General features: G+C 43.0%; 1 protein-coding gene across 5 annotated transcripts in view; it reads right to left on the bottom strand.

Moving 5' to 3' along the window:
- Window positions 1-13915, bottom strand: part of SUSD6 (sushi domain containing 6) — an 89002-nt gene that overhangs the window by 36490 nt on the left and 38597 nt on the right. For 4 of the 5 annotated variants that reach the window (XM_064462330.1, XM_064462329.1, XM_064462331.1 and 1 more), the window contains one exon: window positions 12162-12191. The exons of the other annotated variant lie outside the window; for it this stretch is intronic. In XM_064462330.1, the coding sequence (XP_064318400.1) occupies window positions 12162-12191 (30 nt within the window). The remainder of the gene's footprint in view (window positions 1-12161; window positions 12192-13915) is intronic. 5 annotated transcript variants of the gene reach the window in all.

The raw sequence follows: 13915 nt of genomic DNA, 5'->3' as shown, positions 1-13915 counted from the left end.
AAAAGCCCTTTTCCAAAACCTCTGGATTAGATCTTTTCATCAAGTGCCTGGGGATTTAAAAATTCTTGTTTCTAAAATACAGGTTCAAGACCAAGCACTGCCAAGAAATAGATTTTTCATTCTCCCAAATGGTTACCCAGTTACAAACCTTAAAATAGGTTCTCAGTTCTTAAATAGATGCTGCAATCATGCAAAAGACCGTTTTGTGGCTAAACACACCATTATACTGTGTCAACTCCCACCAGAAGTAAAGGTGATTTCCCAAGAAGTAGAAACAGAATTTAATGTCCAGAAAAGGAGGGTGTTCCTCAAAATACAGACCCACTGCTGCTCTTCACCTTCTTTTCCCTGTTATCTTGCCTGAGGACAAAGAGAGCAAAGGCCTCCCAAGCCTTGGGAAAGGTCACCTGGATATGACAACTAGATTTTTCTTTTCTCCCCTTTTTTCTTCCTAGTCAGTATGGCTGAGTGGAAAAGGGAAAGCCCCCTTCACTAATGACGTGGGTGGAGGTGTCTGTCTTATATTAAATGCCATGATCTACTTTCATAGACCTGCCCCCACAGCACCAGAACTTAAAAGCCATGAACGCAAATCACAGCAACCTGATTATTGCACATCAAAGCTGTCACTGTCACTCTTATTCTCAAGCTGGAAGAGACAATCAGACAGTTGACATTTACTCTTTAGCTCACAGGCTAAACAGAAACCAAGTCACATCATCTCTTCCACTGCTCTGGAAAGACACTGGTCCCACCCTATCCTGTAATAACTACGCTGCCAGGCCTGGTGTCCCTTCTGCAGTAACTCCACAGGGAAAAGTGAGCTACCCAACTGCTCCTGTGTTTTTGTCTTAATAGCTGTGCTTTTTAAGTTATGCCTCCCTGTGCCTCAAACTCATCAGCAATGAAAGTTACCCCAGTGAACACATTCTAATAGCAGCATTCCACCATAACAGAGGTGGTTTGTGACCATATACCTTCTTCATCAGGGGCACATACCTCTGCCAATGACAGAAACTGCTTGCACTGGAAAGCAAAAACACATTTAAAGCTCCATTTTGACACTATTAAAGCAGATTGTAAGCAAGAAGCTGTCCTCATGTGGCAGGCAGAACAACACATACTATTAGTAGGTGTTCTGAAGACCACAGCTTGGAAACTTCTAATCCCAGTCTAGCACATTTACTGGCAACAGATTTCCAGTCTAGACTCCGCAAAAAGCTCCCAGAAAAGTAGTTTTTCCGTAACACTCCATTCTGAGAGGAGGTCATGCAACTGCAGGTACAAAATTAGGATGTATTAAGGGATCTGGGACTCCTCAGTAGCAATGGTTAAAAACATGAAAAAAAAAAGGTTCACAGCAATGAGAACATAACATGGAAATCCTCTCAAGCAGAGTCTACTAGACTGAAGTGAGTTCCTGTCCAGAAGTGCAAAACACCTGCACAGACAAAACTATGTTGTGGTCAAGATCATCTCCGGGGCTGCAGTAGCCCATAGGAAGGACAATTTTGCAAGAGTGAACAGCTACTGCTGTCCTACAGCATCTGTACTGGCTCCAGTCAGGGACATGCTTGTTCCATGGTTGAACACCTGATGAGACTTACTGAAGCATGGCATGGCATGTTGCTTTCAAATTCTCCTCTTGATGACTTAACAAAAAGGGTCACTAAGAAAACGGCAAGAAACTGCCTCATCATCCCTACATAAAACTGCTTTATTTGGCATACTATTTTCTAATAAACCATGCCCTGGGGAGCCCTCATGCTGGGGATCATGCTAATGCTGAAGTTAATAGAAAAGCCTGCTGCTACTGGCTAAACTGGGAACACAGAAGCATCTTTCCAGGTAGAATTGCAGCTAGAGAATTAAGCTTCCCTCTATCAGTATTCAAGGCCCAGCCAGCTCTGGCAACATGTCTGTCCTCGTAACAGAATTGGACACACCAGAAATATGAAGCTATCCTATACTGCTGGTAGACTTTGAGTACAGATAGTTAGTATTGTCTGGGGGTATGTACCCACCAAGAGGGAATGAAAATGCATATGGATCCTGCCTTCCTGAAACAATTAAAAATGGGCTGCCATGACTGCAAATTGTTTAAGGGAATGGATTTGTGCCTTCTTCCAAATGCTGCCTCAATCTGCTTACTAGACAAGAAAGCTAGCTTCAGACTCTTTTCATGTATTTCCAGGTGTTACTCAGTTGTTCTGTTACTCAGAGTAATCTCATATTACTGAGTCGCCATGGGAATTTTGCAGCTCTCCTTCAGTAGCAAATTTAAGCAGCAGGATTAATTCAGATTTATCTTCTTCTCTTTCAGATTGTTAAACACACCGGGAAAAATTTTCAGCGGTGCTTGCATGACTTGAGACATCCTCTCCCAGCTGATTACCGGTGGGACACAAGCACTTTGGAAAATTTCATTTGATGGTAAACGTATCTGACATGAGAGCCATCCCACCAGATACCTTCCCTAATTTAAAGAAGATGCAACGCTATTTTTCTTTGCTATTTACTTGCTTAGCTGCCATATCACTTTACAAAGACCAGTTTAAGCTGACAAAAAAGCCAACAATTCAGCAGAAACTGAACTATACCATCAGGAAGGGAGGAATTTCTGACACAAGCTTTATTATACAAAGATCCTTTTCTGGCATTCTTCCCCATCTCCTTTCTCCCACCTCATGCACTCTCGCTGCCTGTTACACAGAATCCCATTACTCTGTTCAGCCATTTCCTTTCCATATTTGCCTCTATTTTATGCTGACAGGACCAAAAAAAGAGCAACTTTATTATAAGGATCTATTTGAAAGTCAGTATCTTGCTTTCTTCCCTGCATTTAGAATTGCATCTTCTTGCCCTTGTTTCTCCCCTCCCAGTACGTCAGAGGCATATTAATTCAGTCCTCTTAACATCTACAAACACAAAGCACTTGCAACGGGGGATATAGCAGTTAAGTTCTTAATCATGTCTTCAATTATTTTTACTGAATTACCTCTTCTTCTAAAATTTGCAGTCTTGTTAAAAGTACATTTGAAAAAGAACCACAAGTTTGCTACTAGCTATTTCCAAGTAATTAAATTCATTAATCCAAACAGGGAGCAAGGGAAATAAAACTACTTTCTCCTTCATGCTTTTTTCCCCCCTTCTTACTCCATAGTAATTATAAATGCTTTTATCCCACTAGATGTTATGACCAGCACTCATTCATTCTATTTTTTGCTGCCCTTATCTTTCTCTTGCAAGCCTTAAAACAGTAATTGCCCTGAAATTGGAAAGAATGACAGAGGATTCCCCCCAGTAAACCTAAACTTTGATCAGCCCCTCAGAAACCAGGCTGTTTGTTGTTTCCTGCATTCTTTAGTTCCTAGGTTTTTAAGTTCAGAGCATTCAGATTTACAGTTTTACTTTCTCTCCAGCCTGCTTCCACCATAATACTGAATATTTCATTTCTATTATCACTACCAGAAAAGGTGTTTCAAAAGGAGAATGCAGAAACTCACACATCCCAGAAGCAGCCACACAAAGATGCACGTTAGCCAAGTTTAACTGCAAATTCAAAGGCTGTGCAATTAGAGCTGGTTTCACAGTGACTCAGTGACTAACTTCCCAGGCAGACAGCTGGCAGATTTGCATAGCTGTGTCTGCTGGCACATTTGTAGAAACAGAAAAAAGGAGAGGACAAGACAGAGTGACCATAGTAACTTGCAGCTGCCATGCTGTGCTTTCTGTCCAGCCCACCTGAGGCACAGGGTACTCAGAACCTTCACCTTTGCTCAGGGCAGGTTCAGTTGAGCATCTAATGTTTAAGACACTTCATCTTTGTTGAAGTCTATAGACAGATGTGTGATCTACAGAAATAAGTAGTTAGAACAGGCCTGGAGATTGGAAGAATTAGAAATACACTGAATAAGCACACACACCTTGTCAGCAGCCACCACACTCCTGGAAGGCCTTCCACAGTTTTGTTTCCACATAGAGAAGTTAAATGCCTCCCTTCCTCAGCACACCAAGTACCCAGTCGATGTTTACAAAGGAAACTCTACTTCTGCTCCTCCTTGATGCACTGAGGGACAGCTTATCTATGGCCCAGACCTGCCACCTCTCTCAGGAAGAGCTTTGCAATTTTTCCAGATGGTCTCTGGCTGTTTGTCCCTGTACAGGAGCCATGACTCACTGCAGGAGGCCTGGCTCATGGCTGCTCCCAGCAGCCCCCAGAGCACAGGGCGGCCATTACTCAAGCCAGCACTGCTTTGCAAAACCACTTGATGAACTATGCCCTACATGAACACATAAGGACAGTCCCTATGGGCACACGCAAAGATTAAGGCCTGTGAACACCTCAACCTATGCATATAATAATGTCTCTTCAAAACACACCTTTCCCTTCTTATTCAACAGTTCAATACACACAGCACTAGCAATACTGCTCAGGACAAGGCTCCAGGCAACCAGCAGCATGTTCCACTACACGCCCTCCAACCATGCTCACACAGTCAAGCCAAGGGGCTCCTATTTTGGACACTGTGGCTCAGCTACCAATTTCTGGCCTATACATGGTTGAAGAGGTTGCACAAGGTACTCTTGCTTCTCTGGTAGGCAAACAAGGTTATTCCCTTTGTTCTTTTGCCCCAGGGGCCAGACGACCAGCCTGCCTGGCCTGTCATATATACAGCTAATGGGACTGGAGAGGAGACGTCAACTGCAGGGATTTTCTGCTAGATCCCGGCGCATGTAGGGCCTTAACACAAGTTTCCAGCACAAGCAACATCAGAAAGGGAAAGTGAACCTAGTGAAAAACAAAGATCAACTGAATATTGATCCAAGGTGAGGGTAATGCAACAGAGTTACAAGAGTCAAGAGGTATGTTTTGCTAGAGGAATTTTTAAACAAGACCTTATAAAAGTACAATCATTTTCCCAAGGAAACACCCTGAAATCCTGTGCCTGGGCACAGAAAGTATTTCGGGCTTTTTTTTTTTTGGTACCACAAGAGGCGTGGAAGGCAATGAATTACATGCATGGCTGTCCATTTCCTTTGGTTGAAATACATGAGACAAACTAGCATAATTACCTTAACTTCTTCCTGTAAGCATGACTTCAGGATACTTCTCTAGCATACAGTTGTGATCCCAACACAAACCCTTAAATTTAACTTTTCCATTGGGAAATTCTCAGACAGTCACTCTAAACCAGCAAGAAAGAATGCTATCAGCGACAACTTCACATCTACCAGCCCACATTTAGGTGAATAAACTGCCAGCTTCCTCACAATAGCAACAACCCACTTAACACGGTGTGGCCACCTTCACCAACCTTTCAGGACCCACACTGGGGTGGGGGGGGTGGGGGTGTGTGTGGATGCAGAGATAGCTAGAAAGCAGCTTTTCAAGTAGCAGTCAAAATACCATCCCCTCAGAAAGTGGGGGCTGTGGTAATCTGCTTTTTGAAATGCTAATGTCATTACAACCATAGCACCAGAAGACAAGCGGTGGGGCCTTGGGTGACAGAGCCTCCACTGTGCCCTTACACAGATGATTTAAGCTAGGCCTTTTGTAACTCTCCTCCCAAAGCTCCCTGCCCAGCATCACGCTTGACAGGAGCCGCAGCTGCCATCCAACCCTCCCAAGGAACAGGGGTTGAAAGATCAAGCTGATGAATTCATGCGTGCGGGGCAGGGGCCCGAGGCACAGCAGCCGTACGCCGTGGCCTTGTGTTCTCCAAATGCACACAAGAGGACAAAGATGGACTTGAGGAAGTCTTGAAAAAAGGCAAAGCAAAAGGTGGCCAACTGCTCTCCTGCTACTGCTAAACAATTGCATGACAGTAAATATCGTTACAGCTGGTCATTAGACTCGGCACAACAGATATTGGTATAGGAGAGCACAGCTCCAAGAAACTAATCAGCATAGACACATCTACCCTGACAATCCCAGGAACCAGCTCAGCCTCAGGGAGGAATCCCTCCCCATGGAGAAAGCTACTCCAAAGGGATGGAGAGCCCTTCAACTTCCTTGCTGCAAAAGCAACTGGAACTACCTGCTGTGGTGAGATCAGAGACCAGACCAAGCATCACAGGTTTCATCCTAATACCACATGATATAACAACTGACAGATGGTTACCAGAGGGCTTTCTAGTTTTGTTTTCAATTTAGGCAGTGAAAACTGAACACTCCAATACCAAATTGGGGAATCACCAGGGAAAACCAACTTCAAGTAATGATTCTATTTTAAATACTACAGAATTTGCTGGGGAAAAAAAAGGGTTTCCCACAACTTAGTGGGAGAGCGTCCCACTACAGGTGGAAAGGGAAACCATCACCACAATGGCTGAGAAGTAAATCAAGCCAGGTTTCACACCAGGTGAAATACAGGTTAACTGGAAAAGCAAGCTAGAGACTGAAATAACATTTCCTGTTCACAAACGTGGCTGCGTTTACAGTGATTCTTACTTCACTATGAGATTATGCAAAGCTACTCTAACACCACAGAAATAATACATAAGAGCCCCAAATCCCTCTGCTAGAAAAGAAACAGGAACTATTTCACCTTGAAAGTTCAGTCATCCCACTGCTGCTTAGGTGTTCAAACTCTCACCAATAGAGAAGTATCTGCATTTAATGTGGAGGCCAGCCTCTATTGCCACAGAAAGAAGAAAGGTGACAGACTGCTCTGGAAAGGGAGATGTGTTTGGTTTCATTTGTGCAGGATACACGCTGGCAAGCAGCTTTGAAATGCTGCCACAAAACCCAAATCATTTTTAAATTAAAAAACCACAGAAGCTTCAGTTCTGCAGGCACCCTCCCTTGGTGCTACTAACCAACCAATGTCAGGAGAAAATTTTCCTCCATTTAAAGCAACTAATTAAGTTAAGAGTTCACTGGATGGAAACAGACTTGGTAACAAATGCTTCCCTGCTGTCAGAGAATGCAGAACAGATATTCATTTTCATCCTCACAAATCACTCCACGCCACCAAACATGGCTAAGCATGAAATACTCCTGGTCCTGCCTCAGACAAGTGTCAGGTGGCCAGAGGTATGATGTAAAATAGTTAAGTCTTTGCTCACCCTGACTGTAGTCAGAGAATTAATCTCCCCACAACACCCCTAATTAGCAGCTTCCACCAGTCTCTCCTGGTTTTACTGACAGCTAGAATCAAGGATGCTAAAAGCAGCCCTACATGTGTACCAGATGACAGCCTGGAATGTCCCCTTTCCCCCATGCAGTCATACCACTGCCCACCCAAAGACTCACCTCTTACATGGGATTGGTTCATGACTGGAAAGAGCTGGTTAAAGTGGGACCAAAGTTTAAGGCAACATTGACAAGAAAAAGGTGGGGGTGGGTGGGGGTGGGTGGAGTGGGAGGAAAAAAGAAACTGCTCTGAAAAGGTGCTCCAGCCCTGAGGAGTCTCCACAGCTGGAGGCATGTGCCAAGAGGCAGTCAGTTCTCCAGGGTGCTAAGAGGAGGCAGAACTCACAGGAGCTAACCTCTTCTAGCACAGCACCCCCACTGCATTTCAAGTGAGCTTGCCCACCAGAGGCATTGCCTTATGCCAGCAGTGATCTGCGTGCACCTCCTCTCCCACACAGAAATGTGCTAACAGAGCCTGACTGCCAGTCTTGTGATCTGCCTCAGACCAAACTTGCCAACTATTTGTTTCACTACCGCTTCAGTGACAGAAAATTGAACTAGGATCCTGTACCGATAGAGACCTCAGCTCTGCCAGCATTGTACATCTCCCCCAACTCCTCTAAAAGTAGAGTCTAGCTTACTAAATGCCATGGAGGAAACTGCCACCAAAGAACAAACTGTCAACTTGAGGATAACATTTAAGTATTTGAGAACTGAATGCAAATAGAGAGATTGAATGTGGGAAGGCCTAAAGGTTAAAATTACACTAGCTCAAGGACATCACATTTCTACATCACACCAAGACTCATTTCTGCTTTCGGCTACTGGCAGTAACATTTGCAACAAAACTAGCTTGTTGGGAAAGACAAAGCAGCAGAGGACTAAAAGAATACAAACAGAAAAACAAACTTGCCATCTTCATGGATTTCACTAAGATTTGCGCTCAAAGGCAAACTCATCACAGCTTGTGACTATATTCAGATTTTTCAGCTGACACATCAAAAATCAATAATTTCCGTAGTTGAGAGAACAGTGACAGTTGAACCTAACATTCAAGTGATAAATACTTTATCTTTTTTTAGTATCTCATAACCTAAGTCAGTTGCACCAAGAAAGTGTTTACAATGAAAACTGATGGATGCTCTCCAGGAGCATTCAAAGGTTACTTTTCCTACAGAAAGCAAAACCAGCAACAGAAGAAATACTAGCTTTAGGATAATACAGAGCATTATAGTTATGGTCCTTGGCTTGTGCTGAAGAGAAGTAAAGATGCACTGCAGCATAACTCCTGGCTCAGCACAACTCTGATATTACTGGTCTTTTTCAAGAAGCAGGTCAGCAGGCCTAAAACTTGAATGACTGGAGACAGATCACAGCAGGCACATTGCCAGGATCCTCAGTTTCAAAGTTAGCTGCTCTGAAGGTAGGGGTGGAATGGGTCAGAGAAAACAACATTAAAAACCCATGCTTCTTCCCTCCCAGCCAGGAATAAATCAACAGCTGTGGTTTTTGTACAGCACACCAGAAGCATGTTCCTAAAGGCCTCTGCAGCATCAGGTAAGTCTCCTGGAAATAAATCTCCAGGATGCTGGTGGTCCAGAATAGAGAGGCAGCACCAGAAGTCCCTAACCCACTCTGATATAACTTCACTCCACACATAGTGACACACAGACTCCACCTGGAAAGCATCATCGGCAGGGAGTGATACCTTGGTGTTGACAAGGATGCAGGGTCTAGCAGCTTTAATAATAGGTTTTCTTGCTTACAGGAAGGGTTCCTCTACAGTGGGTGTGGCAGCCAAACAAGTGCAGGATGGGGGAGAAGAGCAAAGCAGCTTTTAACTATAAAGCTGAACACAAACCAAGAAGAGCAGAACTTTGAGACAGTCACGGGTATTTCTCTAAACGTGGCAGCAACTTCCACTGGAAATTCCTCCCTATGTCTTGTTTCACACACAGTTGCTATATGGTCTTTCGCAGTTTCTCTCCCCCAACAGATCCCCAGCCATGACGTTAGAGCACATGTAGGCAGACATAGCCAGTGCTCCAGGAACTGGCATCTTCATCCTGCTCCTGCCTTCAGGAGATTCCTGCCTTGAAGCTTCAGCCCTTGGAGGGCACACATGTCTTGTAACCCTCAAGTTCTTAAACTCTCTGTCAATGTCTCATTAGTCAGTCCTCTTGCACATAGAAAAGCCTCAAAAGCCCAATGTTGTAAAGACATCCTGCATCATCCTGCACTAAGACACTCTTACCTAACCATTAAAAAAATAAACATGCACATATATATATTTCTAGTAGAGTCCTCCCTCCCAAGGCCATACTATTTTCAACCATTCTAATCTGCTTGCATAACTAAAACACTACCTTCTTTCAGTACTTACACTGCTTAACCACCAAGCCACTAATTGGCTTCTTAAAACACCAGGATCTTTTTCACAACTCCACCTGTAGAAATCTTCACCTTCCTGTTTTGCTGCACTCCTCTGTCCCCTTCCTCTCCTTCCTAGAATCTTATTCTCCCTAGATCCTCATTTACCTTCAAGTTATTCTACCACCTTCCTACAAATCTCCATTCACTTCTAGTCCTTTTCTACACCTGAAGAGCCTCCAGATAGCTCAATTTTCCTTCAAAATATTCTAGTTCTACCTAAACCAGAAAAACTTCACCTGTTGTCTCAGCAATTGACATCTCTGTTGGAAAAGAAGCAGAAGAAAATGGAAAGTTGCCTAAACAACACAATTCATAAGACCACAAAACAATTTTATTTTCTCTTTCTGATGCATAGTTTTATGGGTGCCTAAGGGTATGTCTGACACAAAACTTGTTATTATACCATGTTGGTCTTTTTCTCAGGACATGGAAAATGTTCCTTGAAGCCAGAAAAGCAGCAGCCGCCCCTGGCTTTCTAGTTATGACTCTGCACATGTCAGTTCTACCATGTTTCTTCCCTGTCTGTAGGCTGAAAACTCAAGACAATGTCCACCAGAGGTGCTTATCTCTACAGCAAGGCAACGTTTTTCAAATCAGACATGCTTCTCCCTTTACCGACAAAGTAAAAGATGTATCTCAAAAGCAGCAGCAATGTTTCTTTCTGCTCTCAAACAAGATTTTCCCCATTGAAGTAAGATGACTGGCTAGACCTAAAATGCTGAGCCCAGAGAATTTAAAGATGCTCTTCTGTTACCCTACTGTTCAATTCTTTGTCTCCTTCTTCCCCTGAAATGGTTCTTACCACACCAAGTGGATAAATGCTCTTACCCTTACATTCACGGCATTGACCCTACAGAGAAGGAACACAGGAGGCATCTCCATCCAGCACCAGCCAGGCCAAGGTACCCAAGCAGTTAGGGAGCATCCCACAACCTCTTGAGATTAGGCAGTCTTCTCAGCACAGGAACTACAGAGGTTCCCCTCCCCCTTCCGTAATAAAAGGCTCACTGTACTGTGCTGGGCCAAAAGCTCATTTTATTCTTCAACAGTTTAGCAACAAACCCCTCTAACCCAATCCACCAAGCACATCTTTAACTCATCTAAGCAGCTCCATACCTAAGGGGTTACTTCAAATCCCTTCAACAACATCTGGAAGCAAGCAATTCGCAAGTCCTTCAACTCAAATACAACACTTTGCAGAAGCAGAGCCTCAGGGGAATTCCTGCTTGCAGAGGAAGATCCACACTCCCCAGAGGCTTCCTTCATTTAAAAGAAAATTTTTTTTAGATGCAGATCAATGCACACAGATAAGCAGGTACAATCTCTTGAGATAATGCCATTATCCTGTCACTGGGTATCAGTTACTCTCACCAAGGTACAAGCATTTTTGAGCTTGACCCAAAGTCTTCACAAATGATTGGCTCAAGCAGATGAAGAGCAAGGACTCAGTGATAGAAAGGAGCTGCATAAGACAGAAAAGTCTGAATCTTCAGCCTAGCAGGCAGCAGTCATCAAGGGACACCAGTATGGTGATGTGTCAGAACCTGGACTGAAGTTCACAAATATGTTCTCCTGAAGAACAACCGTGTGATTCAGTTCCCCTCCTGCTTCCCTCTACAATGAAGCTCCTACCAGTTTCCATTTTTCTCATTCTAGCCCAAGAAAATAAGGTGAGTTGGACCAGACAACTCATATTTCCTAAAGCAGCTTATTTTACTGCTAGCAACCACAGCCAAGAATTGAACACCCCTTAATAGTAGGTGTGTGTGATACCAGTCTTGCCAGGAGTAAAATGCAGGCATTGGATAAAAATCCAGGATTCAGAGGATTCCAACAGCTCTTCTCCCATCTCACATTCTCTGAAGACCAAAATTTGGTAGGTGGTAAAATTTCCCTCCCACACCTTCAAATTATTAATCCATTATGAACCCATTCCCCTCAGACTCTGTTACTATATTCCATTTTTTTGGAGGAGAGGGGAAAGTTCAGACTAAGCAGATCAAATTTCAGAGTTCAAAGGTCTACACAAAATTGTATATATTTAGAACAGGTACAGAAGACAAATATGCTTCCCAATTCCTCCCAAAGTTACATACATCCATAACATGCACACAGGAAAGATTTTAGACGACTTCTGAGCACAAGAAGTGAAAAGTAGGAGTACCCTAGGGAATATATCCAGAGTCATGCTCTGCGATGAGATGTTCACCTTTCTTGATTAAAGGAAACAAACGGGTTTTTTGCCTCAACTTGCCTTCCTTGTTCTCTCAATCCTCTCTGGTAGCCTCTCAAAACTCTCACAAGCAGCGTTTTAATGAAATGTTTATTCTGTTTGTTTTTTCTTGAGTCATTTGAAGTTTAATGCTATAGAAGGCACAGGGATCCCTTCAAGCACAGTGAAATACATGAAATTGATCTCCCTCTCTCAAACTGAGGGCAGTCATCTTTCCCAAATACAAGGGACAAAAATGGAAATCCTATCCAACAGAACAAAAGTATAATGGGAATCCTAGCTCATAGCCACTTATATTAACCAGTAAAACATCACACTAATTTCTCACAGTATAGCAGCGAATATAAGTCTACTCACATGCAGGTCCTTTGGATTTGCTGAGCCAACCTAGGACAGACAAAAGTAAAATTCAGGATTACTGTTATGCTTGCTTTAACTCATCCTTCAACCATTAGAACTGGTTAAAATTCATCAAGTTGTGTGGCTTCTTGAGATCCCTATTACTCCCTTCAAGCCAGTTGCTTAAACAGCACTGCCTGGATCAGTGTAATAACAGTGTGAATATTAGTACTTGAACAGTCTAATATGGGCCCATCTGCATCTGCTTCCTAGCCACCTTTGCAGCCTGGCCATTATTCTGCAGCTCCTCACCATGCTCCTCCATACCACCCTGCTCTTACTAAGCTCTCCATAGGGAAAGGGGAATTGCACCTGAAACTGCTCCCCCTTCTCTCCATGGATAACTTTTGGGCTGATCCTGTAATTTCTCCAAACCCACACTTACGTGAAGCACGCAGGTTAGAATCAAGATCCTCTGTTCAGGTACAACACTTCCCCATGTTTCTGTCTGCTCATCTACTGTTCTAGTGTCCTTGTTTTCATGATCACCGAATTCATCCCTAGCTGTATAAATGCCTTCCTTTCAGCTGCATAATTAGAGACAAAGGAAACCTCTGCTTTGCACAGATTTCCAAAATATAGGAACAAGTCTGAATCTGCTCAATGACTGGAGTGCAAATAAATACCAGCAGTATCCAAGAGCTTCTGTGCAGAATAACCTTGGCACTGAAAAGACCTTAGAACAGCAAGCAGCAGATTGGCTGCATTTGCACCAGAGGCAACACACAGGAATGAAGTAGTTTCAGTTTATTCAAGTTCAATTTATCACTTTAATGGCAATCCTAAAAATTAAAGAGCTAGCTTTATAGCATTTCACACGTGATTATTCAACAAAAATCAGGCTGTGACTAAATCCAAATGGACTTAGATTCACCGAGCCTGCATTATTATTAATTTTTAAAGGTTAATATTTAAACTCTCTCCTTTATGGGTATTGATATTCGCTTAATTCAGGATGTTTAATGCTTTTACCAACACCTTTACTTGCATTTCCCAGGACCAGGTGATGCTATTATCAATAATGAAAGGCCCAACCTATGTTTTGATAGGTTTCTGACAGAGCTGGTTATGAATCCGAGAGAAATTACACCATTTAGAACACATATGATAGAAAGCTTTCAAGGTATTTTAGAGACTACATGTTAAAATTTAATGAACAATTTATTCTGATCCACTGTCATCCTTCCAAAAATAGCCTGTCCAGACAGGAAGACCCTTGTGAATGAGATATAAACACAAGGCCTTTGAGAACTTGGGAATAGTCTTAAGGGCTGAAGATGGGAAGGAAGGGGGGGGACAGGAGGGGCGGAAATCAAAGCAACAAAGAAAGAATAGAGAAGCATTATCTGCAGAAAGCAGACAAAATGGTTATTATTGCTTCCCTCCAACACTTCAAAAATTCCCCATCTCTATCTACTAAGTACCCCAGTTCTTAGTTACTTTCCAGATGAACACTCAAAGAAAACAGAAGAGACAGATGAAGAACCAAAACCAAGCCTCAGCATTTCAGGTCCTTGCTTTCCAAGTCTCCTCACCTGCTCATTCCTTCATTATTTCCCCCAACTTATCTTGAGAATTTGCCAGATGGGGAAAAAAGGCACAACAGTGATTAAGCTAAAAAAATATTTCTGAACAGCACTTAAGTTTCCATAAATCCTCCTCTTCTGACATAGCTTCATTGCTTGCCCATCACCATGCTGCATTTGTTTTGT

This window comes from Phalacrocorax carbo, chromosome 10, assembly GCF_963921805.1.
Source record: "Phalacrocorax carbo chromosome 10, bPhaCar2.1, whole genome shotgun sequence".
NCBI lineage: Eukaryota > Metazoa > Chordata > Aves > Suliformes > Phalacrocoracidae > Phalacrocorax > Phalacrocorax carbo.
This window is presented reverse-complemented; position numbering and strand designations above follow the sequence as displayed.